Source organism: Gallus gallus, chromosome 17, assembly GCF_016699485.2.
Source record: "Gallus gallus isolate bGalGal1 chromosome 17, bGalGal1.mat.broiler.GRCg7b, whole genome shotgun sequence".
NCBI lineage: Eukaryota > Metazoa > Chordata > Aves > Galliformes > Phasianidae > Gallus > Gallus gallus.
This window is the reverse complement of record NC_052548.1, coordinates 7,577,817-7,590,373: the sequence shown is the minus strand read 5'-3', so window position 1 is coordinate 7,590,373 and position 12,557 is coordinate 7,577,817. Positions and strand designations below refer to the sequence as shown.

Genomic DNA, 12,557 nt, shown 5'->3' with positions numbered 1-12,557 from the left:
GGATTGGCTTGGTTTGTCGGTTGGGTTTGGTTGCTCTGATTTTTTGGGGTTTGTTGGTTTGAATTGTTTCGTTTCGTTTCACAACATACCTGTCCTGAGCCCCAAGTAGAATCCCCAGCCCGGTTAGAGGCAGAGCTTCCACTGTCTAGAAATAGAGAGAATGGGATAAAAATACCCACAAGTAGAAACAGTTCAGAATTTCACAAAAAAGTTTGCATTTTCTGCTCAGATACACCCGGCCCTGGGCGCACAGCGGCTAAAGGCGCAGCATCTCCTCGCGGCGCTGCTGGGCTTGGGCTGCTCCCAGCTCCTGCCTCGGGGTCTCAGCAGCCTGACGCTTTGCTTTGGGACACGAAGGCACGCTGCTCGCCTACCTGCTGCCTCGGCCACTCTCTCGCTGGATTGTTTTGGTTTGGATGCATGATTCGCATCGCTCACGTTCACGCTACGGTCAAACGCGTAACGCCATTGGGGAAGGGAGAACAGATTCAGCCTGGTGTGCGAAAAAGCAGCGTCAAACCAAGAACGACGTCGTAACATCCCGGAATGTTGTAACACGTCAGGGATACGGCACCTTCCCAACAGAAGGCTTCGGTCCTCAGACCTTCGTCCAGACCCTGGAGGTGCCTACGCTGATTGGAACAGGGGACAAGGCTGTATCCTGACATCCAGCTGTCTCTGGCCTGGCAAGATACGCAGCTTTACGATTTCTAGGCAGCAGAAGCTCTGGGATTGCCTTATTTAGTTGTTCGTAAGTTCACGGCCAGCCTATCCAATCCACTCTGACACTGAGAATCCAAACGTTCCCTTCCAGACCCACCCTCCTTCCAGCGATCCTCCAGGAGGATTACACACAGTTCTCCTTTCCCCTGGTGATTTTGCCTCTCATTTTGGCAGAACAGTCATTTCCTGCATTCAAAAGGGAACTGAAACAAACGTGGCTATTTTTTACCCTTCCCCCCCAAAATAACCACCTTGACTTGCTATGCACAGTGCTTTGTCTTGCCAAGCAGCTCTGCCACCACCAGCCCTGACACAGCCACCAGGACAGCGTTCAGAAAGAGCCATGGGAACACACATCTGGGCTTTACGTTGCAGTCTGCCTGGCGCAGGGGCTGGGACCTCACTCCTCTGCTCTAAAGCACCAATGCCAGCATCACGTTGCCCTGAGATTGAAGCATCCTTGCCCAGGTTCACAAGGGGAAAATAAAATGAGCATCTGACGGCAGAAAACCCATCAGCACTGCCCCTTTAATGTGATCCTAAAGGGCTTCTATGTGTAATGAGGTCACGGGGATAAGTTCTTTCTGGATAAGCCAGACATTTGGTCACAGGTCAGTGCTCAGCTCTCATCATTTCCAGCAAAGACAAAACATGTTTTTGCTCTCTAAATGCCAACAGGAGCACATCGTCCTATAAACAACATGGGTGGGTTTTTTTCCTATTTATGACGAGCACTGTGATAATGTTTGCTTCCATGCCTGCACTTCACTTCTGCTTTTCATGCAGGAGCAGCACCAGGCCATTAGCGCCAGGTGCAGCTCAGCCCTTGCTGCTGCTTTCTAGTGAAACACTTTCATGGGGCAGCAGAAACAAACAGCCCTTTTGGCAGCAGCTGATGCTCTGGCTGCCCTGTCCTCCCAAAGCCAGCCCTGTAGCAGGAGGAGAAATCCTAACAAGTGCAGCTGAAGAGGAGATAACTCCTGGAGGATGGCTCCTGGAGCACAACACGCCCCTGCTCCTGCTGGAGGAACAGGTCTGGCCCCTGTGCTACTCCATGCACCCCTCGTGCTCCAGCACCCTGCCCACGGTTGGTGGGATGGGAAGCAAGACCCCACACTCTACTTTCACGTTTTGGTTCCATGCATGCGCTCCACAGGGCAGCACAAGTTGCTAAGGGACCTTCCGAATGGCTGGAGGGTGAGGCCCTGTGAAATAAAGCAATTTTTCTTTTGGATGATGCTCCCAAATTCAGAAAGCTAACAGCTTTTTCAGCTGTTATCATTTAGATCTGAAAGATTTGTTTCATTCCAGAAAGTGGGGGGAAGAGGCAACACTGCAGAGCAGAGCCAAGGGAGGAATGGGAAGAAAAGCACAATGCTTGGTACTTCCCCTGCATGGGTTTAAATCCCTGAGCTGTGCCTCTGCACCTTTGATAGAGACAGTTGAGGATAATGGGAAGAGAGCTGTTGGTTTGCTTGTTTAGCACAGGTAACTGCATTCAATGCACCGACAGTCTGTTGGGGGCTATCCTGCAACAGTCACATTGCTCTGAGTTTCAAAGCACGTGCAGTTCCTCCTGGGAAGGCTGAAAAGCATCAGCCCCATTGAACAGCCCCCAAAACAGAGGCGTAGGTTACAGCTTGCTGCTCAAGGCCACCCAGGGAGGGTGCAGGGAGCAGGGCAGGCTCCTGCTCACCCCAGAGAGCAGCACTGCAGGGAGCTGAGGCGCTGCCCTCACTTGTCAGAGTGCTAACAAAGTGCTTGCTTTGGCAGCAGAGGCAGGGTTTCCAAGCCAAGCCACAAGAAGAGATGATAGACAAGCCCGTGGCAATGTGTAAGTGTTCTTATCATTAAGAAGTCTGTTGATATGTTTGGCTGCATGGACATTTTCTTTAGCATAAGCTAGCATAAGTTCTAGATAAATACAGCTAACTATAACCAGAGAGCATTTGTGCGGTGCTTTTCACCTCCTGAAGTTCAGCATCCCAATCCACGTTTTAGCAGTGGGAATTGGGCAACAGAGCTGAAGTAGCACAGAAAGGAGCTGTGCACTCAACCAAGCCAGGAGGGACCCAAACCCATACCTGTGCCTGTGAGACCTGCATGACCCCAGGGCCCTATCTCAGCCCAAGCTCTCTAGGGAATGCTCTCATCTGTGGCTTCATGCAAGGACTGCTCTGCCCTGTGCTGGGAACACGCTGCTGAGAGTCCTGGGGCACCTCAAGAGATGCCCTCACATCCATGTTGAGGAAGTACTGTCCTGAGACTTTCACACAGCCTTGTCCAAGTGTGTTATGCTGCTAGAGACAGATTACACTTCTTTTTTAAACTTCCCCATTGCACTTTTGTAATGCTACCGCTCAAAGCCAGTCAGTCATCAAAGGGATCCTGAAGTGCCAGTTCTATTATCAACCACTCCAAGCTGCCAACTGAGTGCTTTTGATGTTCTTATCAGAGCAGTGATTAATTGCACTGTTTCTTCCTCCATTAAGGCAACAAACCCAGGCTATTTCTGTAGGCCCTGCACAAAAGCTCGTGCTCTGCTGTGCCTCTCCAGCAGCAGAGAAGCAGCAGGACTACCCAGGGGGAGAAGGACTACGGGTGGCAGTCAATGGGGTGCATAGAAAGGGCCCAGGATCAACTTCTGCTGCATCAGAACTAGGGGGAAGGTGCCCAGGGAAATCAGAGTGGGACATCAAGACAAAAGGAGTTTTGTTTGTTTTTTTATGAGCTCTGATGACGTGCTATGACAGAGCAATAGGCAAGCGGACAGCCATCAGTATGGCCTCACCAACAGCCCCATTGAGAAGGGCAAATCTTCCTCTTGCTCAGAGGCTCTCTCAGCTTTCTACTCAAACCATTGGCCCTTTCTTTCAAGTCAGTCCCTAGTGGGAAGCTTTTGTGACATCCTACTCCCACTTACCTTCTGGCTTCCAAAGAAGATACAAATTATGCAATGAGTCTGTATTGAGTACAGTGCTATTATGAGTTGAGAACAACGATAAATAGGATTGACTATAAAGACATGTCTCCTACCTTGCTTTGTGGGTTCTGTTCCCTTGAGAGCTGGTCATGGTGACAGTGGCATTTGAAAACGGTGTCTCTGCAGATGAATTGACGGCTTTGCTGTTGCTCAGCTCCATGTAGGTGCCATTGATAGTATAGGTCACAATGCCATCACTGTCCTCGTAGTCAACGTAGAGGCTGTCGATGTGGGACCCCACAGAGTTGATTGGGTCTCCCTGGGCAAAGATGCTGTTCATGGTCATGTTGAGCACCAACTCCTTCGAGTCAGAGGTCTTGTCCAACAGCTTGTCCGTGATGGCATTCTCCGAAAGGAATTCCCTGGAGGTGAACGTGGGGTCGAAGTCTCTGTCATCAGGGTCTGTCTGGTAAGTAGACCTGGTTACGTTTGGATCTAGATTGGAGCCAACAGGGGAAACAACAGTGACAACCACAAAATGCATTTGGGCTGGGAGGTGAAAGCAGCCCGAGCAGCAGGGATACAGCAGAGCCTGAGCAGCCATGTCAGGGGCAAGTGGAAGAAGTAGGGGTCCTGGGGGAGGAACCTTTGGAGTTGTCCCCACTTGGAAAGAGTCCACAGCTCCCTGTGGGCCTCATCTTGCAGTTGTGTGACCCAAGGACAGCCCAGCACGCAGCAGTAGGGTCCCAAGCAATAGCAGAGGTATGAATGGTGCCCAATGGTCCCAAGCCCACAAGCCATGCAGGGAAGGCCCCCAGGGCAGCTTTGTAATGGGATGCCCAAGGGACTGGGGTGGAGAGGAGCTTGTTGGCACTGTGGAAGAGTGCAAAGTGAGAAAGAAGGTCATGATGGGGCGACCGGCACACCTAGAGCTCCCCCCCTTCAGCATTAGGCAAAGCACCACAAGGCATCAGTGGGAAAGCTTACCCATGGCATCCCCCACCCACCAGAAACCAGAACCTGAAGGGCAAAGAGGATTTATGAGCAGAGATGTTTTAAAGAACTTTCCAAGGTTTCCAAACAAACCAGCAGGATCACTAGAGTTAGAAACAGAGCGTTTCTCCACAAGAGCTCTGAGAGCAGAACAGTGAGGCCCAAGTCTCCTCCTTACCTTTGGGTTGTTTGCCCTTCAGTTTTGGCTCACAGTCAATTGTTTCTGCTCTTTCATAGACCTCATTGGTTTCCTGACCTTTGCTCAAGTTTAAATCTTCCTCCGTGTCCTGTCTTCCAAACACCTGGTTCTCCAAGTCTATCCTTTCCCTGGAGATCTTCCCAAAATAGGTTGCGTTGTGTTGGATAAAACCCAATGGCACGTCTCCATCAAACTCCCTGCTTTCTTCGCTATCTGACTCAGAAAAGGTGTAGTAGATGGGCTGGAGATTTGAGTGTGGCTTCCTCAAGAGAGTGTATTCAAACGTGATGGATGGATTTTTGCCATTTTGATTCCAGACCTAGCAAACATGACATTATTAACGGATGCAGTGAATATACGGCATGCAAAGTTTGTGATTCATCTTGGACTTGACAGTTGGTGAGTATCTACCTCACTGTTTCCAATCTGCTTTCCATCACATTACCAGCTTCATACAATAGAAGCCCAACACAGTTTTCCAAGGGTTAGTACGCAGCACACAAATTTGCAAGCAGCTCCTTTCCCAGCAGCTGAGCAACCACTGAGGCATAGGAAAGCTGTCTTGGAGGTTACTGTCCACGTGCACAAACCTCCTTTTTTTGGGCATTACAGGGAACGAGGAGCAAGAGACCAGATAACCACCCCCTCCCTTCTGGGCAAGCCCACGGACACAAGGAAGATGGTGGTGTGGGGGGGGGGGGGGCTCTGGCTGGCTGCACAGAAGCAAATTAAATGTCTGGTTGTAGATGGTTTGCCCCTTCCTCCACCCAACACAGCTTCTCCCTTCACCACCACCCTAGCCTCATATACTTGAAAGGCCAAAGCCCACCATTATGTTCAATCCTTGGTTTGTTGGTCCTTGTGCAACAATATACTCTATGCCAGTCTCATAGACGTCCATGGGCCGGCGGTACTTGAACACCGTGCCTGCAATGTTGAAGTTCTTTGGGCTGTCAACTTTGTAATTCCCGTTGAAGAAATAGTACCCAGCTTCATCAGCCACAGCTTAAGACAAGAGAAACAAAACAAAAAAATCAGTTCTAAAGGCGAGATGTAACGTTGCCATTTGTTTGCTCAGACTATAAAGTTATTGGAGTGTCATAGTAATGAGACGTGTTTTCTCCTACACTGTAATGCATTTGTCAGATGCTGTGTTCCCAACATGCATCCTGCAGGTACATGCCCAGAACCCTGGGCTATGCTTTCCTCTACACTGTAAGCTCCCAGGCACGTCAGCTGACAGCACCAGCACAGCATAAACACAAAACAAGAACAGCTCTGCAGACAACAAGCAGACTGCCAAAGGCTACAGATGGAGATCCCTTTCCAGGAGCCCTGAGCTGACCACATCTCACCCAGCTCTGTCCCAAGGCTCATCCAGAGCTATCCAGGATATACAAAGCCTTTTTGCTCAAACCCTCTTGTGCGTGGCCATGAGCCTCTGGGACAGCACCAGAGCACGACAGCAAACATGTGCCTCCATTGGGCAAGCCCAGGTTCTCATACAACCCCACAGAACAGCTCTGCCCTCTCCAACTCTGAGATCAACCCGTGAGCCATCTGCATGGTGCTGCTGTCAGGTGGCCATTGCACACCACCCAAGCTGGGAGAGATTGAGGGCATCACAGGAGAGGTGAGGCCACTTGACTGTCACCTGGCACCAGCCTATTCAAACTGCACCGCAGCAGCAATGATAGCGACCAGCAGTTCTGCATTAAAGCAAATCAGAAGGCAGGAATACACAGCCCAGGTGCGCAGGCTGAAGTGAGGAGAAATGCACGGCTGTGATTTACACCAATGGATTTGGCTCATGCCTGCAATAAAGCTACATTCATACAGACACTGAAAAAGATATTAGCTAGCACACGTGCATTCTAGGGAAGTACCAAGAGGTTATACACACCCAGAACATCTGCAGATTTTTTCCGTTCCACTATCTGGATATCCCTTGCTCCAGCAGGAATGTGCGTTACCAGGGAATAGCCTATGGGAAACTACAGATTAATGAAAGGAGAACTTGGTAACGAGTTATCTGAACACAGGGCTCAGCAGACAGCACTGAGATTCGTGAGCTAATGGGACAAATCCTGCTTGCAGCACTGCAGTTCACTCTGCCTCCAACTGACCCCCAGAGAGCACTAACCATGCCTGAATTAGGTCGCTGTATTTGGGACCAGTAGGTTCTGTTGCTTTACGCCAATTTTGGAAATCCCTGTCTTTCAAAACATCCTCGCTTCCTGTTATTACAGCGCATTTATTTCTAGCTTTACCAGATCGTGGGTAAGCAAACAAACCTCTTGCATAACCAGGCTGCTCCACTCAGAGAGCTCAGATTCCTGAGAAGGGTCACGGAAAGGGGCTGTTTTTGCAGAAGGGTTTCCCTGCCCAGATCTGCAAGTGCATCAGCATAGAGGACACAGGGGAAAAGGTGATGGAGGACACTCAGTGGGAGCTTGAAGCGGTTTACTCAAGAAACAAACGCAGCTAAAAAACACAAATAAAGCAAAGGGACCCTTGGAGCCTTACCCAGATGAGCGTTTCCTTTCCGGTAACTCCCCGTCACATGAGTGCAGCTGCTCCCATCTCCTTGGCAAACACCACATTTATCCAAGGTGTGGGTGGAAAAGAGAATGCCATCGCAGCCAATTGGCTAGAAAAGGCACGGAGTACTGCGGGTCAGGCAAATATTGCACCCCTTGTACCACTCTGAATGCTACTAACAATATTTTTGCTATAATGTTTAACAACCTCACATTTTCCAGACACGCAAACCCCTCGGAAATCAGTGTATTTGCAGGATGTTCCATCCCGAGCCTGAACCATTAATTGTCTCTGACCATCCACAGTGGTGCAATGGAGGTCACAGGGCTTGCTAGAAATGTGAACATAGTCATCTAAGGGGAAAGGATATAGAGACACATTCAAAACAGCAGAAACACAATAACTTTCATCCTACCAATGTCAATCTCTGCCAAGCTAAACAACAGCAGCAGCAACACAAATTGCACGGCAGCCAGTGCTGCAGGAGCCACAACCTCTTGTGCCTGCAGGTTGGACAGGAGATTGTGCTCCCGGCAGCCCGCTGCTGCAAGCCTTTGCACAGCCCCAGTGCTGGAATGAGATGCACCTGCTGCTGGCAAAGGTACCACCAGCATCACAGCCACTGTGCTGTGCAAGGGCGTGCAGCCACATAGTACACATTACACTATGCACGTTCACTTATCAATATTTAATACATACATTAGTTGTTGTAAATAGACATACGAGACTATTCAAAACCACGTCAGCTTATAACTCCAGATCTCTCCCATCGACATTCTCCCAAGTCGGGCTCAGTTTGCCCCTTGCTTTCTGCAGATGCTTTACAATACCCACAGGAAGCAAGAGACAAATCCATGCGTGCAGCAGAGCCCCGTGCCAAGCGTTGCACTGCACAAGGAGGGAGCAGCGATATACCCACTGGCCCAAGACAGCATCAATGGCAAAACATTATCCTGCCAATCCCCCAGGAGACACGTGAGCGCCTGCTAAAAAACAAAACAATTCACTGTCACTGTTCTGGTGAATCATCAGCTTGAAGGGCGAATATGTTCATAGAAATTGTCACCTTGCCATAGGAGTGGGACGAGGCCAAGCAGAGCCGACCACGTCCCAGCACACAGCCCTGCCACGGGGATGCAGACAGGGGCTGGTGTCACTCGAAGGGAGGCAACAAGGAGCATCATGAAGCATAACTGTCAGTGGGTATCTACAGAGACACCCAAGCAAGAAAACTCTGCTAAATCCTCTATTTTCAGACACTTAAGCTCCCAAGGGGAATCCCAGTATCCCCAGGAATTGGCTGGGATTCTCTTAAAGCTCGGTTTCAGTGGGAGTTAGGTGCCTAAAAATACTCTTAAAGTATATATATCCCAGCCTGACTCCTCAGTTATCCCTGCAGTTTTGTCTCTCTCACCCCAGATGACCGAACTGACTCCATCTCGGTGACATTTGGCAGAGCCCACACGTTGTGTGGGAGTGAGCAAATGTCACAGGAACGCACTGCAGCCAGCAGCAGCCCCAGCTCACCACGCACTGGGTGAGGTGGATGCTCCCTGCCAGCACAGAGCATCACCCCACATCCCCATCCTCCGGCCTGCCTTCCTTGGGAGCAGTGACCAAAACAAGCTGGAGGATTCTGTCACAAATAGGTTTTGTTGTTTTATGTTTAAGTAACCCCACAGCTGGAAAGCCCTCCTTTGAACCTGGGAGGCAGCTGATTGCATCCCTGACAAAAGTCACTTCAAAACAGCAGAGGAGGAGCCTTCCCGCAGTCTATAGCATCATAACTATCAAAACATTTTGGCTAAGCATTATGAAACACACAAAGAATGTCTTGTTACCAGGGTATAAAGGTTTCCATTGATACGTTCTTCCATTATACACATGGGAGTTAAAGGATGAACACTGCTCCTCTCGAAAGCTCCTTCCGTTTGCGGGGCACTCCTACAATGGGATGCATTAACATCCTGATGAAAATCAAATGTGGGAGAGGCTCCTGGCACACAGCACCCCCTGCAAGGAGCACTTCTTCCATCACCTGCCCCATCCAGAGCCACATCCTCCTCCTCCCACAGCAGGGAGGGTCAGGGAAACCCCAGGGCAGATGGGGCAAGAAGGACCCCGCTGGGTTTTATGGCTCCCAGCAGCAGGGATAGCAGCCAGAGAAGGGATCTCCAGCTGCTAGAGGGGCAATATGGGGGGGCTGCTGCAGGATGAGCAGCACCTCCATCCGAGGGACTCAGGAATGCCATCACGTGAAGCAAGCATGACTTCCCAGTTTTACCACCAAATGTCACCAGCGAGAAAAAGGATATCCTTACTTGTACTTTGCAGAGCTGATATCTTTTGGATGTTCCAGTGCAAGTTTTATTAGCCAGCCCACTCACCGACTTTCGTCTGAATAAAGAAATAATGGTTAGACAGGGGTCAGAAACACTTCATTTTCTCCCCTAAAGGAGTCATTGTTCCCTGCTTCTTCAAGACCTGCATCCACAAAGCAAAGCCACACCTAAAGGAGAAACCTTGGGGTCAGCACAGAGCATCTCAGCTCCCAGATATCAGCAACAGGGCAAAGGGTGATGGCCCCACACAGTGCCAGGGGAGGTTCAGGTTGGATAGCAGGAAAAACTGCTGCTCAGAAAGGACAGCTGTGCCATTGCATCACTGCTCAAAGAGTGATGGAGTCAACATCCCTACAGGGCTCCAGAAATATGGAGATGTGGCACTGAGGGACACAGCCAGTGGGCACGGTGGGGGTGGGTTGAGGTGGGGAATCTTTGTGGTCCTTCCCAATCTTAATGACTCTTTCCCTAATGGGGAGGACGCAGCCCCTCCCAACACCACGCTCACCTTCTGCTCACATAGGCTTTGCCAGCTGACCCCTCTCTACCTGCACTCACCCACCAAGCAATGACCCAGACCAGACCCACTCCCATGTGCACACACTGAGGTCTTCCCACCCCCATACCTCTGCCGCAGGCAGTGCCTCTCCTGGGACTTCACACCTCCACCACAGCTCCTCGTGCACGCCGTCCACTTGGTCCACTCACCCCACCAGTATGCAGTGACATCTGCACCCTCCTCCAGGCTGTTGGAGGTCTGAGGCAGGTCCTGCAAACACCAGGGATGGGTGGGAGGGGGGTTGGGAGGGAAGCAGCACTCAGCACTCATTGCAGAGCCCATCCAGCCCAGCTCAGCCTGCGCTGTGACATCCCGGGGCATTTTCTTCCCATCTGAGGTCAAGTCTGGGATTCCCATTCTTGCAAGAAATTCTGCTTTCTCAATTGTGTTTTCATTACAAATTGGAATGAAACTGCAATATTTGGGATTCCTCAGGAAAGGAAACGTTCAGTGTTTAGCCCAGTTGGCAAAAACCAAGCTCCCATACAAGCCACAAGTTTTGGCTCTTGCTCCATCACAAACCCAGCGAGCTGATGAGCCGGTGGCAGCTGAGAGCTGAAGTGAAGGCCTGCAGAGCCGCCCCACAGAGGCACAGCACACCCACAGCAGGCTGCACGAGTCCAGGTGTTCCCATTACAAAGACCACCAGGTTTGTCACTTCAGGAGGACCCCCCCCCCCCCCCCCCCCCCCCCCCCACTGGTGTGACCCACACCTTGGGGACAATGAGCTGCTCCAGAAGCAGCATCACCATCACCCATGGGTACCACAGAGGTTCCCATCCCCTTCCCAACCCCAGGACATTCACCAGAGACCCCCCCAAAGTAAGGTGACACTTACCTGAGCTATCACAAAGGCCACATTGCCCACGACAAGAAGGGCCAGGGCAGCCCTCAGCCGGGACCGCACACTGACAGAGATGCTGCTCCACCTCCACCTGAACATCTTCATCCTACGGAGCAACCACGCCGTGCTGAGCAAGACCCCATGCAGCCCTATGGGAGGACCCCCACCACCAGTGACCGCAAGGGCTTGATCCAGAGGTGGTACCTAATTAAAGGAAACGTCAACATGGCACAGGTTCCCATCCCATCTCAGCTGCTATCTGCCAACCCACACCTCTGCACCGGTTCCCAGTGGCTGCATCAGATGTCACCAGCATGCCTGGGTTTTATCTCACCAAGTATTCAATACAATTAACAGCGATTATTCTTCCTTTTCATTTATTCTACCCTAATTCCCAGCCACTTCTTGAAGTCTGCTCCTATAGAGAAGAAACCACATGCAACTGGAGTGCAGAAACACAGCACCCCAACTGCCAGCCTTCCATCCCTTTCTCCATTTGCCTCACGAAAGAGAATAACCCAGAATGGCATTTTCTTAATTAAAACCCAGCTGAAAGCCACAATGCAGTTCACTGTGAGAGCCAGAAACAGGCAGGCTTCAGGAAGTCATGCTTCCAAGCAATCAAAGCAGCTCATGTCTGCAAGAAAAAGCAGCGTAGAGAGGAACGTATGCTAACTGCCCTTGAAGGGCAACGAGGCAATATCTCTGGGAAACGGGGAGGTAAGAGAAAGGCTGCAGAGCAGCAGCATAGAGGCTTCCCTGCTCCTTTTGCTTCCTGCAATGGCTCTCGTGCAGCTGTGGAAGCGCAGACGTGCTGGCAGTGCCTGCACAGCTGTGGGATCTGCCTCGCAGAGATCCCCATCGGGGCTCCCGGCCCCCAGCTCAGCTCCACTCTCGCCCCACGCATTGCTCCAGGGCACAGACGCGTTCCAAATCGCGGATCCATTGATTAACTGAAGCGCAGAGCTCTTGGCCGGGGATGCCGGGGACAGGTGGCTGAGCCTTGCCTCACACTTGGTTTTCATTAAGACTTCCAGACACTTCTGATTCCAAGCCAATAAAAGAGCTTGCTCAGAGTTTATCCTAGAACCAGCGAAAGAGCTTCACGCTTAAATAAAAGAAGGGGAAAATAAAGGAAGGGGTAGGAGGGGGGGGGGGGGGGGGAAGCCACCAGCAAGCGCTTCGGAACCGGGAGAGGAGGAAAACATACAGACCTGCATACAGACCCGCCCGCCGACGGGGGGGATACGGTCGGACGAACGCCGTCCGCACGGGGACAGCGGGGACCCCTCGGGCCGGGCGGTGCAGCGGAGGCGGTATCGGTATCGGTACCGGGCGGCGCGGAGCAGCGGAGCAGAGGCAGCCGCTCCCTCCGACTTCAAAGCGCTGCCGGGCGCCGGGCTCGCAGCGAGGAGGAGCCGCAGTGGCTCCCC

At 51.4% G+C, this 12,557-nt stretch overlaps 1 protein-coding gene across 12 annotated transcripts in view; it reads right to left on the bottom strand.

Moving 5' to 3' along the window:
- ADAMTSL2 (ADAMTS like 2) overlaps positions 1 to 12,557 on the bottom strand; it is a 20,359-nt gene extending 7,802 nt beyond the window's left edge. Inside the window, exons 1-12 of one of the 12 annotated variants that reach the window (XM_046901851.1) lie at positions 12,339 to 12,557; positions 11,119 to 12,232; positions 10,348 to 10,490; positions 9,701 to 9,776; positions 9,221 to 9,323; positions 7,587 to 7,732; positions 7,365 to 7,488; positions 6,742 to 6,822; positions 5,668 to 5,843; positions 4,818 to 5,157; positions 4,634 to 4,666; positions 3,760 to 4,141 (exon numbers count right to left, since the gene is read on the bottom strand). In XM_046901851.1, the coding sequence (XP_046757807.1) occupies positions 3,760 to 4,141; positions 4,634 to 4,666; positions 4,818 to 5,157; positions 5,668 to 5,843; positions 6,742 to 6,822; positions 7,365 to 7,488; positions 7,587 to 7,732; positions 9,221 to 9,323; positions 9,701 to 9,776; positions 10,348 to 10,490; positions 11,119 to 11,229 (1,715 nt within the window). In that variant the 5' untranslated portion in view covers positions 11,230 to 12,232; positions 12,339 to 12,557. Of the gene's footprint in view, positions 1 to 3,759; positions 4,142 to 4,633; positions 4,667 to 4,817; positions 5,158 to 5,667; positions 5,844 to 6,741; positions 6,823 to 7,364; positions 7,489 to 7,586; positions 9,377 to 9,700; positions 9,777 to 10,347; positions 10,491 to 11,118; positions 12,233 to 12,338 lie in introns of those variants that run through there. The other 11 variants (XM_040649409.2, XM_003642304.6, XM_004945946.5 and 8 more) reach the window with 11 other exon arrangements.